This window comes from Sinocyclocheilus rhinocerous, unplaced genomic scaffold (assembly GCF_001515625.1).
Source record: "Sinocyclocheilus rhinocerous isolate Xijiao unplaced genomic scaffold, SAMN03320098_v1.1 scaffold1710, whole genome shotgun sequence".
NCBI classification, from domain to species: Eukaryota; Metazoa; Chordata; class Actinopteri; order Cypriniformes; family Cyprinidae; genus Sinocyclocheilus; species Sinocyclocheilus rhinocerous.
In genome coordinates this window covers 643,481-667,178 of record NW_015650690.1, presented here as the reverse complement: position 1 = coordinate 667,178, position 23,698 = coordinate 643,481, and the positions used below count along the sequence as shown (strand labels likewise).

Below are 23,698 nucleotides of genomic sequence, written 5' to 3'. Positions count from 1 at the left end.
AAGTCTTTCCGAGTCACAGGGCTCAAGTCCAAGTCAAGTCTCGAGTCCTTGCTGTCAAAGTCTAAGTCGAGTCTCAAGTCTTCTTTAATTATGTCGAGTCGAGTCGCAAGTCATCAAATTTGGGACTCGAGTCCGAGTCAAGTCTCGAGTCAAGTGACTCGAGTCCACACCCCTGATAAATACTGTTCTTTTGAATTTTCTATTTGTCAAAGAATCCTAAAAAGTATCATAGTTTCAACAATATTAAGCAGAAAAACGGCGTTCAGCATTGATAATAATAGTGTTTCTTGAGCACCAAATCGGCATATTAGAATGATTTCTGAAGGATCATGTGACACAGAAGACTGGAGAAATGGCCCAGTTTTGCCATCACATGAATAAATAACATTTTTAAAATATATAAAAAGACAGAAAGCAGTTATTTTAAACTATAACAATATTTCACAATGTTTTTGATCAAATAAATGCAGCCTTGGCAAGCATAATGTAATTAATCAGATGCATCTAATTAATCAGAATCTAATTTCAAATATATATATATATATATATATATATATGATATATATATATAAACATCTGACCCCAAACCTTTCAACAGTACTGTTTTTACATTTATTAATAATACTAACCAAAGCAAACCATTTCCATCACGTTCCTTGGTATACCATGTAATTCATGGTGTATTAGTATCGTAATATTTTAGAACAATATTATATATCAAAGAATGGTGTGGAATTTCCTTCTCATACCAACACTGTGTCATGGTCCCATGACAATATTTTTTATAAGCCAAAATTATCTGTCTTATAAGTAGAATTTATTGCTTTTAGCTATAGGTTACAAAAAAGTCTGCCTACGTTACTCCACTTTATATGACCTGAGTGCTAAACTCCCCATTCATAATACTGAGCTCAGTTTAAGCCACAGCTGGCTGTAATGGAGGAATTATGACATTCTTTAGTAACAACAAAATCCAGCTAAAGTCTAGAGCTCACCAGTACTCCTCTCCTCCAGTCATACATTTCTCATAGACAGGGCCATCCAGCTCACGTGGGCTGGGGAAGATGACCTCGTGGTGGACGATGATGGTCTTGATGACCTCATTAACATGAGCCTGACAGGCCACAGGGTCCTGACCATCCGGGATGGGCATCAGAGTGGGTCCAAAACAGATGGCAAGGTTATATGAGTCCATCATGTTCTCATCACTGTACTGGGACAGACTAGAGATGAAGAGACAGTAAAAAAGTTCTTAAAGGTGATGCAATGCTGCGGGAATTATAAACTTTCAAAAACTTTCTCTCTTGCTCCAGCTGTCTATTTCAATATATTAACTCATAACTTTGTCCCAGAGAATTCATCTTCATGTACAGTGTATTATCTTTCAGCTCATCTCTCATTCTTTTTTTTTTCAAGATTCTTTGATTAAGTTCAAACGAATAATATTTATTTGAAACCAATGTTCTGTAACATTAGAAATGTCTTTACTGTAACGTTTAAACATTTTTAATGCATTCTTGCTGAATAAAAACATTCATTAAAAAATATTAAATCAACATGAATGTTTACTTGCTTTTGAATGCTTTACTTTTTACGTTCTCTTGCCAGACATTTTTTCCCAAAAACAAAATATGTGACCCTGGACCACAAAACCAGTCTTAAGTGTCAATTTTTCAAAATTGAGATTTATACATCACCGGAAAGCTGAATAAAGTAGGAAATTTACAAAATATCTTCATGGAACATGATCTTTACTTAATATACTAATGATTTTTGGCATAAAATAAAAATCTATCATTTTGACCCACACAATGTATTTTTGGCTATTGCTACAAACATACACCAGCGACTTAAGACTGGTTTTGTGGTCTAGGGTCACATATAAGAAACTGACAAACTGCTTTGTACTGTAAAATAGCTAAGATAAAGCCAAGCACCAGTAGAAACATACAAAAAATAACAGCAATCTATGGAGTAATATCAGGTTTAATCACTCCAGTGACATTTTTGACCTATCCTGCAGCTGAATGAAACACTCACTGATGGTGGAGATCAAATCCAGGAAGCGCTCCTTGGGGAAAAGAGGGTTCTCCAGCCCTCTGAAATACAGCTTGAGAACACCAGCCACAGAGTTGATGTCATGATCGCTCTGATCATCAACCAGTGGGTCCTCACCTGAAATAAATGATGGAAAAATAGTGATTATAGGAGAAAAAATACACACACTCCTAATATATAATAATACATTTTAAGTAAAGTAAGTAATAACACAATTAAATTAAGGGTCTACAAAAGAGGGATTTGTCTCTTTACAAGAGTAATAAAACCACAAATTTAAGCACTAGCAGGCAACTTAATATACTTAATTTTTGGACGCCAATGATTCAATTACCTGTGACACAATAACAAGGTTGCACATTAAAACATAGTTATTTATCAACAACACTGCTGTATAACACCTAATGACTAATAGCCTTATGGTATCATTTGTTTAGTTTATCTTGCATCCCTCTTGTAGCTGAAATATGCGCTCATCCTCCATATCTGATGAATTGAGAAACTTAAAAAGACATGACGACAATTCCAGTAAAAGATTATCTGACCAGTTACTCTGGCTGTCCAATCCCTGTATTACTATTTTCAGAATTTGCTATTTGAATGTACTAAACGATTTTCTGTTATCATTATTATTCTTTTTTATTTTCTAGGTAGTAAATGTTTCAGTGCAAATGGAATGATTTTGACGATGGAATAGCCTTAGAAATGGCTTATATAATTTGATACATCATTTGTCAATATCAAAACCAGGCAGATGATTGTTTATATCTGCAAACATGAGCTACATGTAGAATCAATTTGTTTCACAGGAAAGCTTTTCTAAATTGAAATCCTGCCACCAAATTTAATTTTCTGATGTTATTTTCACCCTCAGCTCAGCAATGATGATCTGATGTGCGGAAGAAACATATTCACAGTTTGGAAAGTACATAAACAAAAGTAACTGAAAAATAATTACAGTTCATCTCTAGGGGCCTAACCTCTTTCAAATGAATTTTTAATATCGTTGACTTCCACCTGAGATCCAGGAACTCGGAATATGCCTTGTTGCTGCAGCCCTGGCACAGGAAAATAAAAAGAAACATGAGTCGAAAACTTGTCAAGGCATGATATTGCATTATTTCCAGCTCAAAACAAGATGCACACAGGAGGAAATGCAACATTTCCCTCTAAGGGGTCCTTTATTTTTGGCACATATGAGGTTTGCCAAAGATGTTCCAATCATTTTCAAGATTTCATTGGATCCTGAGGGAACGCCTGTGATCTAAAAGCAATAATCTCAAAGAAAGAGTAGATTAGGTTCTAGTTAACGGTCTTTGAGCCAGCAGAGAGAATAGAGTTTATAGCATTATTATTTTCTGCCTTGACATCTATAGCAGAACAATAAATCATCAATCCACTGCATACTTAGCAGCCAAACCGATGTCATTCTCTAAATTCACTGACTTCCGCTTTACCCTGACAGATGGACTTTATATGGAACTATTTCCAAAGTATCACGGGATCACTTAAACTTACAACAGATGAGTCCTTATTCAAATTAGCATCTGTGTCTCTTTCTAGTTGAGTATGTCGAGCGCTCTCTGAATGATAAGGGGATGTGTTGTTTTTGGAGAGCTCTCTAATGGTTTCCAGTAGCTCCTGAGTCAGCATGTTTATCTGCAATCGATTAGTGACCTTTCCTTGAACCGCTTACCATATAGATTAATGTATCGAATACAGCTCTCCACCACCAGAGGAATGGGTTGACCTGAGTCCTGAAAGACAACAATCATTACAAAATGGCACCAGTTTTAAAGCTGTGGCTGAGATTTAAAGGGACAGTTCACCAAAAAATGACAATTCTGCTCGACCAAACCTGACTTTCTTCTTCCGGGGAACAAAAAAGGAAATATTTTGAAGAAGAAAAACACAATTGGACTCAATTAACTTTAATTATATGGACAAAGACCATTTGGTCTATGTTTGGTATATGGACAAATATTTGGTATATGGACAAATATTTGAAAAAATATTTTCTTTTGGATTCTGCAAAAGAAAGTAAGTCATACATGTTTGGAGCATCATTAGGGCAAGTAAATGATTACAGAATCGTCATTTCCGGGTGATCTGTCCCTTTAAAGGTGCACCTGCTCATTTTCCCCCTCATTAAAATGTAAACAAAAAGTACTAAAAATAGTATGAAATTATAAAATAGTATACAATCATGTTTAATATCATGTACAATCCTAATAAATCTAATAAAACCTGTTGTATCTAACATGGAGCTGGTCACATCCATGCTGAGATCACATGACCATCTAAAAATGACTTGCTTTATCTCTGTAATCCATATTATTGGACATGTTTTCTTGTGGAATATGAATATGAAGAATTAAACCAGCTTTTTCTAGGCCACTGCTGTGACTGGAGTTTTATCTCTTGTGAGTATACATTATTTTAATTTTATTGTATACCTAAACAAATATTTGTGTATCATTAGGTGCAAAACTTTTTTTAAATGGAAAAAACTGCTTGGTGCACCTTTAAGTAACAATTTTCTAAATGCTTTAAAAACAGGGAATATATACACAAAACAAAAAATTAAAATAAAAGTATTTTTTCATTGTTTTAGTAGAAAATAAAGCAGAGCATTAAAGGGATAGTTCACCCAACACCCAAAAATGAAAATTTTGTCATTAATTACTCACATGCTCCAAACCCGTAAGACCTCCGTTCATCTTCGGAACACAAATTAAGATATTTTTGTTGGAATCTGAGAGCTCTCTCACCCTCCCATAGACAGCAAGGGTCCTTACATGATCAACGTCCAGTAACATAGCAAGGACATCGGTAAAATAATCCATGTGACATCAGGGGTTCAACCGTAATTTTACGAAGCTACGAGAATACTTTTTGTGCGCGAAAGAAAAAAAAATAACGACTTTATTCAACAATTGCTTCTCCTTTACGCTTTGATTTGAACGAAAACAACGTATCCGCGTGGCGCAGCTGACACAAAACAGCATATGCAATTTAGGTTCGTAAAATTACGGCTGAACCCCTGATGTCACATGGATGTCCTTTCTACGTTTCTGGACCTTGATCGTGTAAGGACCCTTGCTGTCTATGGGAGGGTCAGAGAGCTCTCAGATTCCATCAAAAATATCTTAATTTGTGTTCCGAAGATGAACGGAGGTCTAACGGGTTTAGAATGACATGAGGGTGAGTAAATAATGACAGAATTTTCATTTTTGGGTGAACTATCCCTTTAAGCATGTCTGTCCTCAAGGGCACATAACACAATAGAAAAAAAAAAAAAAATTTAATGTTCAGCCAAGGCTGCTAGTAGCAACTCATCCGAAGTTCGCTACAGAAAGCTCTTGTGGAAAGCAGCAATGACATGTCATTTGTCTAAGCAAATGTATTACAGCCTTATCTGAAAGGTAAAGACAGTCCATGCCTGGCCCTATTCTACAGTACCTGATTGCGGGTACGAGCATTCCGTCTTCCCCTAGGACACAAAGCAGCATAGAGCAGAGCAGAGGAGTGAAAGAGGTGAGAAAATCACAGTTAGAGAGGAAGGGACGACAGAATCGCCATGAAGACGACAGTGTTGTGGTAGTGACTGGGTGGAATAGCATTAGGGCGGCTGCTGGAATGGCTTGAGATGCAGTAAAGGGAAGCATGTGGAGAATGTGATACCCTTCGTTTAATTTTCTCTGCAATTTCTGTCTTTTTAAACAAAATACTTTAAATCTAAGTGGTAATCGACCACTTGACTGCATAAATTAAGCATTGAGGCAGTTCCTCACAAACTAATGGGCCCTGCTGAGTCTTTATTTAGGCAGAAGGGCATCAGCTGCCACCCTTATCATCTGCATCATCGCCACCTGGCGAAAGACGGGAAATTAACAGAAGCAAATAGAGGGTGTGCGCGCATGAGTCAGTGAGGAAAAAACAGACAGAGCTTCAGCCATCCCTCCAGCCCATCAGGGGGCGCTGTTAGCACCAAAGTCAGTGGGTACCTTAATGAAACTCTCCATATTGCCATTAAACAGCTTATGGTTATAGATGGAACGAGGCCTTGGTTTCCGCAATTTCTGTGGTTTCGGGGGAAGGGTTGGGGGTCTGAGGAATGGAGATGGTTAGATGGAACAAAAAACATACACAAAACACCCTCTGAATGACATATTATATCAAAAACCTTAAAGGATTAGTTCACCCAAAAATGAAAATTCTGTCATTAATTACTCACCCTTATGTTGTTCGAAACCCGTAAGACCTTCGTTCATCTTTGGAACACAATTTAAGATATTTTTGATGAAATATGAGGGCTCTCTGACCCTCCCATAGACAGCAAGGTAACTACCACGTTCAAGGTCCAGAAAAGTACCAAGATGATCGAAAAAGTAGTCCGTGTGACATCAGTGGTTCAACTGTAAAGTTACGAAGCTACGAGAATACTTTGTCGTTACGAAGCTACGAGAATACACACAGACTACTTTGTCGATCATCTTGGTACTTTTCTGGACCTTGAACGTGGTAGATACCTTGCTGTCTATGGGAGGGTCAGAGAGCCCTCATATTTCATCAAAAATATCTTAATTTGTGTTCCGAAGATGAACGAAGGTCTTACGGGTTTGGAACAACACGAGGGCGAGTAATTAATGACAGAATTTTCATTTTTGGGTGAACTAAACCTTTAAAACTTACACAGCAAACCCTTTCCCATCTACTCAACTTTTACTTATGTCTCAGCGGAGGAAACAGCCGATAATGAGGGGTTTAAATAAGCAACAGGCATTAATTGTTGTTCTTTAAAAGATCGTAATTACATCCTAATGCTTTTGACCTGAAATTATCCAAAAACAACTGCAGGGAGTTTTCTATTCCCTATAGGAGCACTGAATCAGGCCCTTATTGAAACATTTAGCTATGGAAACATAATTGCTCTTGTGACAGACCGGTAAATGCAATCAAAATCAAACATGACATGGCTCTGTACTTTGGTGGTTACATGAGGGCACAAGCACAAGCTGTTGTTTATATTTGATTACATGATTAATCATTAACAGATATTAGTTGGATGTTTTCAACAAAATTGTATAGATATTTTGTCATAGAGCTTGAACAAATACCATTTCTCTTTACTATTTGGGCCTTAAACATATTCTATGCAACTACGTGAATGAAAATGCTTCTAGCTACACTAGAATAATTTCATATCGGAGTACCAACATATGCATTGGTGAAGTGTTCGCAACTGTATTTGTGGAACAGTGTTTCATTTTAAATTTTAAATAAAGAGCATATGATTATCAATGGCATCACTGGTAGATGTCCTCCAACTGAGAGGTCAGAAGAGGCCTGCATCTGTTTACCAGGAAGGCTCTATTCTCAGCATTCTCCGACTGTCAGAGGACATTCTGGATAACCCAGCATGAGCTGAGCCCCTGCCAGTGACAGCTAGAGGACAAGTCCCCTTTTGACCGTCATGCAAAATCAAAAAAGTTTTATTTGTCCTCTCTTGCTTTTACCCTGGCCTGTTAAGTGATTTAGAGGTTGTTTTAGCAGCTGAACATGCAGAAAATGAGTGAAAATCATCTCTTTTTAGTCTAAAAATGCCACAACAATGATTTGCGACTGTGGTAAAATAACTTTTCCATTAAAAACAATAATCATGGATATGGATAATGAATAATGAATATGGATGAGAGGTATAACGCGGACTGAATCTTATTCTTTAATGACTCAATGGCTTAACAAGTGCAGTTTTCTTTAGAGATAATTCAATTGGACAAAAATCTTGAGAGATTGAGGTAAAAGTATATCTTCACTCTTTAAAATAAACGTTTCAAAAGGGTGTTTTCACAGCTATACAATCTTAACTTTTGAAGGTTCCAAAAGGGGGGTTTCAAAGTGATGTCACATACTGTAAGGGGCCGTTTACACGACAACGTTTTCAGCCAAAAACGGGAAACTTTTTATGCGTTTTGCCTGTTTGTTTACACGACAACGGCGTTTTGGGGACTGAAAACGCGTATTTTTGAAAACGGGTTTCAAAGTGCAAGTTTTTGAAAATGCCACCATTGTCGTTTCCGTGTAAACACCCAATACGGCAATCTTTGAAAACGGTGATGTCATGCGCGTGCGTAGTACGTGTTAGGTCTGTAGACATGCGCAGTACGTGTCGATTTTAAAGGCAAGCGCGAACAAACGTACACAACAATGGCGGAGTACATGGTAACATTACTGTTGTTGCTGCTCAAGAGTTTGCTAATGTTTCTTCAGCAAAGTGTGGATTTACTTCACCAATATTACAACCAACAGCGGAGACGCATCATATACATCATATAATCCTTACTTCCCTACAGGTACTGTTTACTAACAAGGTGACAGCGCCAACTACTGGCCTGGCATACGTAATACAGCGTTTTTGTTCAGCGTTTTTTCACATTTACACGGATATGTGTTGAAAATCGTTTTGAAAACATTGTCGTGTATACGTGAAACTTTTTAAAAACGCAAGGGAAAAACTTTTCCGTTTTTGACTACATCGTTGTCGTGTAAACGTAGCCTAAGAACCATTCTGGGTTCCCCAAAGAACCTTTCAGTGAACAGTTCTTCAAATAACCTTTTGTTTCCTAGTTTGAAGAACATGTTAATAATCTACGGAACCATTTACTATTAGGGTATTTATGCAATGGAAAGGTTCAATGGATGGTAAATTTCTTCATGGAACCACAGGAGTTTTGATTTTGAAAATGTGAATTTCATCATCAGCAGAACTTTCTTACCTTGTAGTTCCACAATCAGCTCTTTCTCCTAAAATAGAGAGTGGAAAGAGGGAGGGGTTAGAAATGTCTTTATTAGCATGATCTCATGCGCTGGGTTCTAAAGCTCGGTCAGAGCGTACTGAGGGCTATCGTGAGAGTGGCCAGTGCTATTGAAGATGAGATGAATGGGTGAGCAGCCACACAGCGCTTGAGACAAAGAGGAGCACTGGTCACCGTAGAAACCTCGGAAAGGGCCCTGTGGGGTGTCAGACGGTCACAGAAGGAACTAAAGGGGCTAAATGAGCGAGTGTGTGTGTTTGTATTTGTGGGTATGAGGGTGTGTAAAAGTGGGTGTGCATCAAGGGATTCATTTCACACTGGTGACACTGAGCGATGTCTGTGATGGCTCACTAGGTTCTTTGTCCCAATGTCCAGTGCACTGAAAAGGGTTCCTTGGTATCGCCATCATACAAACAATGAAAATATATACATGCCCACAAACAAATACAAACAGAATAGTCAAAAAAGAAAAATGATAATGCAAGAATGTTTCCAAATTATTCAAATGTCAGTTTCAGTTTTCAATTTTAAATTAAATAGCAATAATAGTAATTGATAAAAAAGGATAAAACACTCAGGAGTGACAATAATGCAAGAATTAAACTATCAAACTAAACTATCAAACTACTTAAATGTTAGTTTCGGATTTCCATTAAAAAAAATAAATAAATAAATAAAATAAAATATATTTTTGTTTTCTTAGATTTGTTGTTGGGTTGATGCCAGGACGTTGCTAAGGTGTAAACAACTGTGTGGTTGTTAAGTATTTGCTATTTTTGCCATATCGTATCTCTATCACACTGTAGTGCCTAGACGAGGCTTGTCGGTATAGGATTTTGTTTTTTTGTTTTTATTTTAGCTTGTGAAATCTGACTACTGAAAATATGAAAGCACACCTCTGCTCAACAAGCTCCACAATTCATGTCAACAAATTATTGTGAAAATCCAAAAATAATAGTGATGCTAAGCACACACATTTTTAAAAAGCATATAAAACTAATAAAAAGAAGAAAAAATTACAAAAAAGTCCCCAAATTATCTCTAGAGCATCTGCCCATAATGCAGACCCAAGTTTTTCCAATTCTGAATCGCCATGTAATGATGTGCAACCACTAATGTTTCTACATGGGTACTTCAGAGATGTGAAGTGGGCCCTCAAATCACTTCATTTCACTAAATCTGCATATCAAATGGAGTGGTTCCCATGTGCCTTTACTATGCCCTCTAAAATCATTCCAAAAACTGAAAGGCTTTTGTCTTGCCAGCTGAGGAGTTAAAAAAAGACTCAAATCCTTTCCAACCATGCTTCTGGATAGTGGTTTGGGAGGATCTGGTTTACACACAGAACATTTGCAAATCGAGACAGTTATTCTTCCACATTACTAATTTAAATAAGCGTCAGCATTTAAGCCAGGTGGCTGGTGACATGGCAACCCTTGATAACATTAATAGAGAGAATTAGATGTGCCGAGCTAATTGGCTTAATGGATGGAGGATCAATTAGGTGAATAATTTAAAAACATGTGACAAACTCATGTATATGCACTAATGCACACACCTTGGCTAGCCTCGAGTGTCTGGTTTTACTGAGCCGACGAGGGGAAGTGTAATTGAGCACACAGTCTGGTGAGGGGAAGAGGGCAGGACTGGTCAGCGATCATATACGTGGATGGCTGGACTCAGCTGGGGTGTCCCACAGTGTGCCGTCATTAGATTATGAGCTGCCGCACAGGCAGCTGCCGAAATTCCCCCCCGGTGCCACTAGCTGATTGATTGGGCGTAAACTGCCCGTAACCGAAGTGACAAGAGGCCTTATGGGAGATGCGGCCATGAAAGCAGGGTCTTTCTAATCATCTGACAACAAAAGGCCTTATACTTACAGGAATATTCAAGGTAAATTTCAACTAAATGTCTATGGCATCTGTGTCCCTCAGTTGGTAAAAACAAAGCATGTTCACACTAATATATGTAGAATGGCAGCCTAGCTTTTGTGCTTTGTTAAAACACTTAAATGGATTATTTATACCCCAAAACACTGTCATAGCTTAACAACATTTCAGTCTTTCTTCGGGCATTTGCTTCGAAAAGGTCTTTGACTACAACATTATTATTTGCCTGAAGAAAATCTTTGGCATTATCTAGAAAGTCTACAAAATCTACAACAGTGTGTGGGACTTTTTTCACAGTATTAGCTGTGTCGGTACAATTCAAAAGTAACTGGGTTTATGTTTTAGCTAGTTGTGATATCAGTTGAAAGATTGGACGTAACTTTGCACAGAAGGCTAAGTAAGCAATCATACTTTTATTACATTAACACGTGTAAAAGTTTGTGTTACAGTCATATTTTAAATGTTTAATCCCCATTTGTATTAACAAACTGAAGGTTAACTCAAAAATATCGTCTATGGTAATTCACAGTGTAATATAGATGTGGAACATACTGTAAACATTAGGCTGAAAATGACCCTCTATATCGCTTAAACGTAGTTTAAAGCTCTATACCAGGGGTGGCGAACGTCAGTCCTGGAGAGCCGCGGCCCTGCCGAGTTTTGCTTCAACCCTAATCAAACACACCTGATTGTTCAAGGTCTAATCAAGGTCTGAAGGGTTACTAGAAAGCTACAGGGAGGTGAGTTTTAATTAGGGTTGGAGCTTTACTCTGCAGGGCTGCGGCTCTCCAGGACCGGAGTTCGCCACCGCTGCTCTATACCCAAAGATAGATGAGAGTGAAAATCTGGGATTTTTTTTATAAATATAAACTTACATTAGATTAAATACAATATATTTTTTCTATATATAAAATTGTATTAATTAAAAATCCCAGACTGTCATGGAAGAATGACATAAAGAAAATATCATATCTTTATATCTTATTTATGTCACTAATCAAATTGGTGACACTGACCATATTAAAACATGATCATCAGTTCTACACAAACTTGTGGAGTTCATGCCAGTTCTGCCCGTTTTAAATTAGACAAGCAGACACAAAATAGAAGAATTTTCACTAGTGGTCTTAAACTTTTGGCCCTCACTTCTGTAAATCTTGTCCAGTTAGTTTAGATACATTCATTATACAAACTTTTTGAGCTCGCTATGAAGCTACAACTTTCAATTTTATATCCAACAGTGACCAAAGTTGCAATTAGATGCCAGAGGCTTAGCTGACGCTCAGCATTTCCAGAGAGCAGAGAGAAACGTATTTAATAAACAGACAACTCACCTTCCCCCAGAGTCTGTTTCAGCAGGTCATGCTTGGCCTGCAGCTTAATGATGAGGTTACTGCCGTTCAGGTACTCCTTGAATTTCTGCGACACAGATGAAGGCGTCAGTGAGCTAATGATTTTAATAGGATGAGACTAAAACAGGGGAGTGATGTGTGCTGTGGGCAACAAAGAACAGATTTTGCTGTACTTTGCACGCCGCAAATTCAATCTGTTCCAATAGGAGGATTTAATTTCCGTCTCATTGGTGAGGCATGGGCCTTGTCACGAACGTTTTGCGGATTTGTGCGTGATGAGTTTGGACAGATAGATAGGACAGGCCGAGTAGACTTTGATATCAGTGTTTGCAGAGATGATTGTGATGAGAACCATGTATTAAAAGATTTACTGATAGTCCAGAGAACCTGAGGACCTGGAATTCATCTTTATTTTTTATTTTTTAAATAATTTTAAATGGAAGATGCCAGGTTTTGCCATTTTATGTCCAAAATAACTAGGAGCGTCAATCGAAAAAAAATTGAATTCATTTCATATGCTGATCAATAAATAAATTTTATATACCATTCACAAAAAGTCATATAAAAATGGACTAAAAATAATAACAGTACTTGTGGTCCCAGTGCTTATGGTCTGAGAAAATACAGGCACTCACAGTGAAGTAGAAGACTTCCGTCTCCTGCTGATTGGCTCGTCTCTTAGCAATGTTTAATTTGCTCATGTAACTCTCGGAAGCCACTGATTTGATGGACTCCGTGGATCGGCTGTGCTGGAAGGCATCTGAAACATCAAAGTCCTCCACTGTCAGCATGTCTTGTAACGTCTGCATGGTGGCATCCAGGGTCTTGCGCACCTAATTAAACATAGCAGGGACTCAGTAAGATGAAAGAGAGAGGATTATGAACTTAGGGAATATAAGTTACGTAAGATTTACACTACCGATCAAAGTTTAGGGTCAGTAGGAGCAATTTTAAAAGAAATGTATACTTTCTTTCAGCAAGGATTAATTAAATAGATCAAAAGTCACAGTACAGAATGAATGTTGTTCTTTTGAATTGTCTTTCAACTGAATTGTTTTTTTTAAATCACGGTTTTCACAAAAATATTAAGCAGCATAGCATGTCAACATTCATTCTAAAATGAAATTTTTCTTGAGAACCAAATCAGCATACAAGAATGATTTTGGAAGTTCATGTGACACTGAAGACTGGTTGCTAATAATGGTTTCTAAAAATTCAGCTTTTCCATTACATAAATTACATTTTAAAATATATTTAAATATAAAGCAGCTATTTTAAATTGTAATATCATTTCATGATATTACAGTTTTTACTGTTTTTGGTGCCAAGCATAGAAGACGTATACCGACCCAAAACCTTTGAACAGTAGTGAATATTTCTAGACATCTGACAGTGACCTAACTTAAAGGGAAGTTGGCATTTGTTGAAATTGTGTGAATGACTTGTGTTAGTCTTAGAAGCATCAGTTAGAATAAGTTTAAATGTACACCCAAACCGGTAATGATTCACACCATATGCCATCCTTCAAGTGTATTCATGAAGTAATACATGAAAATCTGTTTCTGTCTCAGAGTAAAAAAGAAAAAGGCAGTTATGACAGTCTAAAATAGGAAAGGAAGAGATAAAAAGACACATTTTTTTCCTAAAGTGGAAACTGGCTTCCATAATTATATTACACATTTCTTTTGTATATACACTAAATATTGTTATAATATAAAAAAATTTTTTAACACACACACACGCACACACACACACACTGGTTTCCATTTTTTTGTGGGGACTCTCCATAGGTGTAATGGTTTTTATACTGTTTTATACTGTTCTATCGCCCTACACCAACTCTCCACCTAAACCTACCCCTCACAGGAAACTTTCTGCTCTTTCAGATTTTCAATGCACTCCATTCTCTGTGATTTATAAGCTTGTTTCCTCATGGGGACCAAAAAAATGTCCCCACAAGGTCAAAATGTACTGGTATTACTATACTTGAGGGGAAAATTGGTCCCCAAAACGTGATGAATACCAGGTACACACACACACACACACACACACACAAATGATGTTAAAATGTATATGTCTCATGTTGTTGTCATATAATGTTAGCAGGGAAAGGAAAAAATAAATACTGGCCTGACATAAACAAAAAATCTTTATTGTTAAACCCTGGAATTTACTGTGGGCACTTTTATAATACTTTAAAAACAAAATTTTCTGTGCACAGTATATTTGAAAAAAGCGCTTATTGTTTGCAATAAAAGGTATGCGCCTCTGTGATATATTCAAACCCACAATATGAGCTTAAGAATATTGAGAGACTGAAAAAATGGATTAAACTTCCAAATAAAAGTATTTGTGTTGTACACTAGTTCAGAAAACAAATCACCAGAAGAAAAAAGTGTAAAATGAGCTTCAACTACCATCTATGTGTCACTATGATACATATACGGCCACAGTCTTAAATGTGTTCCTGCTTACTTGAATGCTTATGCAGGTAAAGTTATTAAAACCTCAAAAATGAGCAATAAAGAAAAGATCTCAACCTATTTCACCTATTTTGAAGATAACCAACGCAGCCAAGCCACAGGTGATATTTTTATATATACTGTAGTGCTGTATGCAGCTCTGAAACTTCCTAAACCTCTATACTGGTACATTTGACCCTGGGACTATAGATCACTCACACCAATGTATAAAATCAAGGATTGTCTGAATGCTGTAGTGACTGGTGTGTAAATTGGCCCCAGGCCCTCAGATTAATGTGGCACATTTCCTATATGACACAAAATCATCAATTACTAGCTTGTTATGAGACACAAAGTGATAAGGGCGAGATGAAATCATCAATACGCACAGACGGGAGCTATTACAAAGTCCATTAGCACCTGCATACACTTAGTTGGTCGGTGAGATGTGTTCTGCTCTCCCAAAACAAAGAATTACCCTCACAAAGACCAAACATGGAGATAACCGTACCATCCCAAAAGATACACACACCATTAACAGATGAGAATGCTAAAAATACACTCTCAGTTCCCAAGAAAGTTGGACTAAATTGCAACGAGTTTGATTGCTAGGCTGAAGTATTCTCTGGAGCGCTTTAAAAATGGTTTTTAAAAAGTATGTGAGTAAAGCCGAGGGCTGTTTGAGTGCTAAAGACTCGTGTGTGAGAGGCAGTTGGGCTCTCTGCAGAGTGATGACTCACACTAAAGACACTGATGAATCTTTACACTGAGCAGGTGTAAATAAAACTCAACAGTTTCCAAAGCATGTGGTTGGAAGAGAGGGATCTGTATAGCATACAGAACTGATGTTAAAGTCAACAGGAAACAGAGTTTGCAACCTATTTTACTTCTATAACATGACGTTGTGCTTGAAGTGGAGAGATCGAAATTTTCACTTGCAAATTCCATTCATTACAATAGGAATCCATGTGTTCAGGAATTTCACATGTGTGAGAAGGACTTCCACACACAGATTTCGCAACGGGTTCAGGTTGGTCACACAAATTTGCTGAATTGACCATCAGAAAGCCTTTTTTCACCAAAATTTGTGAAAATGTGACATGAACCGATGAATCAAGATCGCCAATGAAAGATCGTCTCTTTCATTAGTTTAATCTTATGTTTTACCTTGTAGTTTGTTCTAGCAAAGCTAGACAGGGTCATCTGACTGACACTGTAAATCAACTAGTTCTTTTATATGTTTGGTTTAAATCTGACATACTACAATCTGACTAACTTTGAGAACAAAGTGGATTATACAGCTGCACTCCAACAAGCTCTGAATATCTCTCAATATTCAAAGCCTTGACCCACAAAAACTGTGAATCAAACAACTAGATCTTTCAGTGGAGCATTCAGTGCAGCTGCTTGGTGCCTTATCGGTAAAGTTACCATACCGTAACTTTGTTTCCCAGCACACTGATAAAGACCTGCACACTCTGACTTTTTGGAAATTGGATAAAACCAGTCAATCAGATGGGAGCTAGCGATTATTTTAGTGTGCAATATGCATCACAGTCAGTGAATGGTTTTTGGTTGTGGCGTCTGAGGCTGAGACTAAATAATTATTACTGAGAGGTGGATAGCATAACAATGGCCATGATAAAATGTTGCATGTAGTAACTGTGATGATTCTTACCTCCTCATTCTCAATCTTGAGCGTGGCCAAGCGGGACTGCAGCTGGTGGTAACGCATCAGAAGTTCGGTCTGGACTGGCTGCTGGGCACTCACCTGGCACACCTGAGACACACAAAAACAAAACACAAAGCAGTTTATCTCTGTCATGATCAGTGCTCCACATTGGGGGGGGGGGGCAACTGTTCCAATAATAAGATATTATTGGGTAAGTTGAAGGCTAGATACCTCATCTCCCATGTGCGGCAGAAACTCAAAGCGCATGGGTGGGCAAAAGACCTGATTGTACATGTCCATGATCTTGTGCTTGTCGCTACGAGGGTCCAGGTTGTCCACAGCGTTCTCAATGATATCCAGACCCTCATGGCGAGAGGTCTCCAGGTTGTACTCAGCAGACAGATACGTCCTTAACGTGCGTGCCAAGCTAGCATGATACCCGAGGTCACAGCACTGTAGAAAGAAGAAAAATTAAGGATGAGAGATAAAATATCTCACAGCAAGCCTGAATAACATTTAGATGGACACAAATCCAATCTTTCTTTCTGCAAAGACAGTATAAATGAAATTTTATTTGCCAAAATGTTTCCATGGTGATGCCTATTTTTAGCAGTCATGAGATTTCACATTTCACTCTAACAGGACGAACTGTAAGACAGGTAGCATCTCTTGTGTCTCCGTGGATCACAGTGCCATTAAAATGACATGATCTAAATGAGTGAATTTCATCTAGCGGAGAATCGAGATCGTCAGTATCTATAATTAGAAGAACAAGCGCAGTGGGATATCTTAGCTAATTAGTTTAAACGTGCAACAAATGTGCGACTAACCTCTTTTAGCAATGTGGAGCAAGTTTAAATTTGCTTGAGGGAAACTTTAAACCTCTATGAGTCATTGCGACAAAGCAGTTATCGCTCTATTGGACTGTAAATCCATATATTATGCTTTAAAGGGTTTGAGTGCAAACACTAGACGGTCATAGCCTGTGGCACAATCTATTTAGCATTACAAAGCCACAGGAGAGGAGGTGTACAACGGTAAAAAAAAATATAGCACAGTAATACCGCCAAGTTTAGATTCTGTATTTACACATTTTTGGACCAATAACAGCACTGGTTCAAATTCTCAGCATTTTCTAATAATAACAAATCATTAGAAGTAAATCCATACTATTTAAAATTATTTACTGAGTCCAGTGGTAATACTGAAACCACTGTTTGCACTAAGACAAACATACTTCAATCTAAAGCAGAAAACCACTGCTTAACTTCTGCTGTGCATTGGGGTTAGCAAGGGTTGCCATGACCAATTGTTTGAATAAACCTGTTTACCTTCGGTTCACTGTCAGTTTCACTGAAAACTATCAAACATGACAGACCTGCCCTACTTCTGACCCTGCACTCTTAAAAGTAAAAGGTTTTTCTTACAGAGAATTATTTTTAACTGCATGGTTGTAGACTTGAAAATGAAAAAAAAGGGATGTTCAAAAGCAAAAAAAACTAAACAAAAATGTCTTTGTTCTGCTCAACACAAAAGGAAACATTTTTTGGTCCATACAATGAAAGTCACTGGTGTTTTATGTAGTTTTGTACCAAATGATTTATAAATATATTCTCTGTGTTTACCAGAGAAACAAAATGATGACATTGTAAGAGATGATAAATGATACCATAATAAAACATATTTGGGGTGAACTAGAGGAGGAAATGCAAATTAAAAGAGGAAATGCAAAGCCTTCCTAGTTTCTTTAAAGCACCAGTACCATGGGTTGTGGCACTTATGATTTTTTGGAACAGCTATAGCAAACCGTAAATTCCTGGTACAAGGTAACCTGGCATCCTACTGTAATTCACCACGGCAGGCCACAAGTACCACATGAATTTCTATATACCCAATGATGGGTGTGGGTGTTTTGTGAGTTTTGGTTTGGTTTGGTTTCTACCAATTAGTGGTTTTAAAGTTAAACCTATGTCAACAACCTAACTGAAAGCCCTTTACAGAGTTCTTCCAGCTTCAACCTGTTAACTGTCTTAGGGATTTACATCTGTTTCTATATATAAAAAACAAAATCAGACGGTACAGAAAGTGATTGTCCAATGCAACATTCCTTAAGAAAACAGTTGCTACAAAGATATGCAAACAGTATGTGACTGCAGTAGTTTGCATAGAGCAATATATCTCGGTTTAAAAGTTATCTATAATGGCTTGTTTCCTTTTCGCCCTTTTTGCTGTTATCAGGAAGTACAAGTGTGTGTGGTTTTATGTTTTCTTAAATTGCTTCAGGATATTAGGGCATACTGATGGACAGCAATGTGACACTCTTTGCACCTCTCAGCAAAAATCACAGAGGTTCGGTTTATCTAAAGTGTGCGTACTAATGCTAACACGACAGAGACAGCAGAGACGAGCCAGCAGGGGAAATATTTCAGTATACTTCACATCACCGATCCAGTCTCAGCAGATTTTTGATAGGATGATACCCATGCGACTGACAGCCTTTTGTTGTATATGCAACAATATTTTGTGAATTAAATGCATTAAAAGGGTTTATGTGCAATTAAGCTAGTAATTCCATTTTCTTGTTATAAATCTGACAAAAATCATTCTGGTTTGGCAGAATAATAGTTTTAATCTTTCATTGTGAAGCCGAATGAGGCTGCAAAACAGATTAGAAGGTAACAGTAATGGTGATTAATAATTCAATAAAAACACAAATACCAGAGGGAGAGGGGAATAAAATCAGAACACAAATCCAATTCACTAAAAATTACATTCTAGCAAAGGCAAAGCAAACATTTAGAGAAACGAAATGAGGCAAACCATATTAACAAGGAGACAATTCACCCGCAATGCAAAGAGAAACAGATGGAGCCGAGCCCTCATCAGTTCAACTGTTTAAATCACAGCTGATACACACAAACAAACGCATGCCTCATTGTGCATACTCACATCAATCATATCCGAAACATCGTGGATGTAATATTTCGCCACGACGGCGTTGGTGGCTGCCAGGTTCAATAAATAGTCGTTGCGGGCTTTTGTGCATTTCAGTTTGTTCTCGGAGTACTTGGCTTGCCTCTGGAAAAGGGAAACAAAATGGAGAAGAAATCAGTTAATATAAAAAAATAGCTGGTTCACTGATAGAGGCGATTGGGTCATGATGTAACACTATATGTTCACACAATACCAACTTGACCTTGATTTAAGAGGAATGTCTTTGCTTGAAATATATAACATTATCTCAAGTTAAAAAAGCCACTACCCGTACATGTATATGTAAAAGGCATTAAAGACTTAATGTGTTTTTAGCTTTTAACAATTCATGACACAAGAAAAACATACTTTTAAAGGCAATGTACAACATCAGACCATTTTTATAGCCTACAGAACTTTTTAATAAAATAATTTAAAACATATAACACATCACTTGCCCCAGCACCAATGTGACAACTTGCCCCAACCTGATATTTATGAAAAATATGCTTGTTGTGAGAACACTGTGCAGTATTTGGGGTTAAATTTACATTCACAAAGGCAATTTATTGGGGCTATTACAAAAGTATGATGAATTTTACATTTTCTATTCTTTTATTCTAATTTGGAGGACAGACTTCGCAAAACATCATTGTGTTTGAAATCAATATATAAAACCGCTTTTGACTGATTACTTTCTAATTAAGTATTTGGCAGACACTTTCATCCAAAGTGACTTATATAGCATCCATGGTATACATTTTATCAGTCTTGCTTTACCTGGGAGTCGAGCCCATGATCTTGGGGATGCTAGCACCATGCTCTACTGTTTGAGCTACAGAAAATCTTACTGAAATATAAGCCTTGTGACAACGTTCCCTTTAGGAAACCAGCCCCAGTCTATATATAAAAAATTATTAGCACATAGTTTATTCAAAGACATAACAGAACATATATTTTGGAGTGTACCGAGATAGTAATTCACACTTCACTTAAACGAAGTCTTTAAAAAAATTAAAAATGTAAAGTATTCCATATATGAATTCCATATGTGAATAGGTCTGAAACATTTAGGTTTATGTAAATTGCACAGAACAACAAACTGATAATTAAAAAAATGTAAATTCGGAGAGCATGAATAATAATATATATCATATGAGAGTTCTCTGTGAATTGAAACAAGACACAGAGACTGAGTCTCATCTGCTTGTGAGCTCCAGCTGGGTCCTGCTGAATTTTTCATCAAAAAGCTTGAGCACTCAAAGCAGACAGCTGCTCTAGTATCATTAATAACAGCTGACTGCTACATAATTGTATTGACAAAACAAAATCCTTAAATGAAGAACAAACACCAGTGATTAGTACATGTAAGTTCAAACGCTTGAATACTGATCAAATGAGTCGAGTTCGATGACGATTAAACGATCACTGTTATGAAAAGCAAGTATGACGGGAACAATATATAAGCTGACCATTATTTAAACTTAAGCATGTTGGTAACCAAATAGTCGCAGTTCCTTTTGACTTTCATTGAATTTTTTGTCAGGGGGAATCAATGGGAATGGGAACCGAAACTGTTTGGTTACCAACATTCTTCAAAATATCTTCCATTATGATCCACAGAAGAAAAAAAGGAATTCAGGTTTGAAATAGGCATTATGGTGAGTACATGATAACAATTTTCATTTTTGGGTGGACAAATCATAGTTCAAATGAGGCCTTTTAATCATTGTGCCACAGAATCACAGTCATTAGCTGGGTTTGAATTATAGCAGTCTCTTTTAAAGTTTAAAGATTACCAGCATATAAACTGAATAAATTATGCAGTGTATTTTTTTTTTTGTCACCCTTATTACTTTTGTAATATTCACATTTAATCTAAAATTAGGGCTGCACAATTCTGACAAAATTCATAATTGTCATTTATTCCAATCTACTGTTCAAATTGAATACAATCGGAAGTGCAATTCAAAATGTATTTTCACATGATCAAACACATTAGTAACTGATAGTCCGTTAAGGCTTGCAGGTGTGCTAGGATCACGTCGAAGTCTGCTCGCCTGCAGAATCAGGTCAGGCTGCAGAGAAACACAGAGCATCCATGGCTACCATGGTTATAAATAGTGTGAGGCTGAGTGGCTTTCATGCCAACATCTCTACGCATTGCAGCCTGAAAGGGGAGGAAGGGAGGGAGAGAGAGAGAGAACAGCAGAGAGAGAAAGAAAGCGACACAAAGAGCAAAAGTGAGAGAGCGTGCAAGCTGGCTAGTAAAGGAAACAAAATTAATTCACATGAAAACTGCCTCGTGCGAAAAGCACAATATTCGCAAATGTTAATTTATAGAATTTTTTGTATGGTCCCACAGTCACTGTGAGTTAGCTTCCTGTAAGTTTATAGAACTAGCTATGAATTAGCATGAATTAGATGATTTACAGCTGAAGTCACTGACCTGAAATGTTGAATCTGGTTTGTGTGAGTAGTCAGCCATTCAGTCTCCAGACTGTCTACAGTCTCACTGACCTCATTGTCCATTCTTAGATAAAGCTCAGCCCACATTCATTTTTATAAACCCATCCATCAGGTTCATTCAAACCTAAGTGCCTGCACTGCTTTTAAGAGCCGATGAGAAGGTAACTAAGAAGAAGGCAGGGTTGCTACTTGGTGCGGGGGGGATGTTGCTATCATGATTGGGCTACACGATTTGGGGAAAAAAATATAATTGGGATTTTTCCTAATAAAAATTGGGTTTAAGATTTAAAATGTGATTTTAAAAAAACAATTACAGTAATAGTAGCTATAAGTAACTATAGTAATAAGCAGATTATTATTATTATTATTATTATTATTAAATAACTGAAAATCTGAATTATTACTATTGTAATATTTCACAGGAACAAAATTAGTATTTAAGGGGAAAATAATACAATTATTATTATTGTTGTTATGTATAATTTTCTTAACTTTTATTATAACTAAATAAAAATATTAAACAAAATATTACCATTGAAATATTTCATTTAGAGTATTCAAATAGAGTATTAAAATATAATAATAATAATAAACACAAATATTAAACACAACACTACTGTAATATTTTATTTCACTGTAAAAAAAAAAATATATATATATATATAAGAAAAATATATATTTTTTACAGTACAATAACAGTTTTAAATTAAGCTTATTTCAAAGGAAAAACGCAGGAATGCTCTTAAAGCTTCTCATTTTTTGAAAAAATACCATTTATAAGCGCTTCTCATTACAAGTTTGGGAATATGGTTGGCATATTTATGAATACATATTATAAGCAACCCAAACTTGGAGCACTTGAAGAGATGAGTTTGTATTGAACAGCATTTACGGTCAATCGAAACTCAGGGTTTGCATTCGGAAGTGTTCTGGTTTGATCCTCGCAAAGAGGCGTCACCATTGTGCTTTTGAGCACTTAACCAAGAACAAGGGCACTTAACTCAAGGTTCCTCCATGGGGATTGTATAATAAGAGTACTGAAAGTAGCTTTGGATAAAAAAGACAATTTATCATGATGATGCAATATTGGCTTTCACTTCCTTCCAAGGTGGCTTTCGAAGGAAGTCAAGGAGAGACAAAAGGCCAGCTTTATCCTCCATTGTGCACAGATAATATACACCACTTGAAATAACATAATCTTTCTCTTAAAGGGTCACAATCCTACTTGAGAGTGTTGGGAGAAGGAATGAATGTGATTCTAGGCTTCAACGGCCCTTTGGTTTAATAAAAGCAGGGTGGCATTGTGAGTCACTCTGCCGAGCATTATGAGCCCAGCGGCTAGCTCACCAGAGTTATCTCACCTTCTCCTTCATCTTCTCAATCTTCCTGACCGAGCTGCGGCGCTGGGGTCGGTCCTCGTGGCGCAAGAGGTTGACATTGAGGTCTCCAGATTTGCTAAACTGCTTCTCTTCTTGTTTCTCGGCCTCCTTCAGTTTGCTTTCTGCACTGATGCTCTCCGTGTGGTAAATGTGATACGTCTTCATCACCTGTAGGATGATATAAAACACTATGAAAACTAGTCTAACAGCGTCACACCAGGCGGGTTGTAATAAAATCTCTGCCACGTGGGTTTTTGTCCTAACTAGCTGTGAAAACATGTTGATATTTTGCAGGTAGTTTGTTTAACATTTCTCCTGTGTTTTACTTGGCAGCACCGCCCACTCCAAAATCTCATTGGTCTGAAATCCTGCTTAACAGAAGTTCCATTTAAAAGAAAAAATTCTCTCAGTGATTATGTTTTGAAAACATTTTGAACAAGCCAATAATAAACTGCAAAAATAAGAAATTGACACTTTTGTTCAGCAAGGATGCATTAAATTGATAAAAAGTGACAATAAAAACATTTAAAATGCTACAAAAAAATTGTAATAAACTTTTTGTTATTCAAAGAACCTTGAAGACTGGAGTAATTGAGTTTTCACTGTATTTCTGATCACATAAACGC

At 37.0% G+C, this 23,698-nt stretch overlaps 1 protein-coding gene across 1 annotated transcript in view; it reads right to left on the bottom strand.

Annotated features, from left to right (window-relative positions):
- Nucleotides 1-23,698, bottom strand: part of LOC107712067 (SLIT-ROBO Rho GTPase-activating protein 3-like) — an 82,832-nt gene that overhangs the window by 11,713 nt on the left and 47,421 nt on the right. The window contains exons 5-16 of the mRNA XM_016517191.1: nucleotides 23,055-23,240; nucleotides 19,201-19,329; nucleotides 16,483-16,704; nucleotides 16,258-16,359; nucleotides 12,753-12,950; nucleotides 12,100-12,184; nucleotides 8,838-8,865; nucleotides 5,521-5,551; nucleotides 3,755-3,815; nucleotides 3,039-3,116; nucleotides 2,041-2,175; nucleotides 996-1,251 (exon numbers count right to left, since the gene is read on the bottom strand). Of these exons, the coding sequence (XP_016372677.1) occupies nucleotides 996-1,251; nucleotides 2,041-2,175; nucleotides 3,039-3,116; nucleotides 3,755-3,815; nucleotides 5,521-5,551; nucleotides 8,838-8,865; nucleotides 12,100-12,184; nucleotides 12,753-12,950; nucleotides 16,258-16,359; nucleotides 16,483-16,704; nucleotides 19,201-19,329; nucleotides 23,055-23,240 (1,511 nt within the window). The remainder of the gene's footprint in view (nucleotides 1-995; nucleotides 1,252-2,040; nucleotides 2,176-3,038; nucleotides 3,117-3,754; nucleotides 3,816-5,520; nucleotides 5,552-8,837; nucleotides 8,866-12,099; nucleotides 12,185-12,752; nucleotides 12,951-16,257; nucleotides 16,360-16,482; nucleotides 16,705-19,200; nucleotides 19,330-23,054; nucleotides 23,241-23,698) is intronic.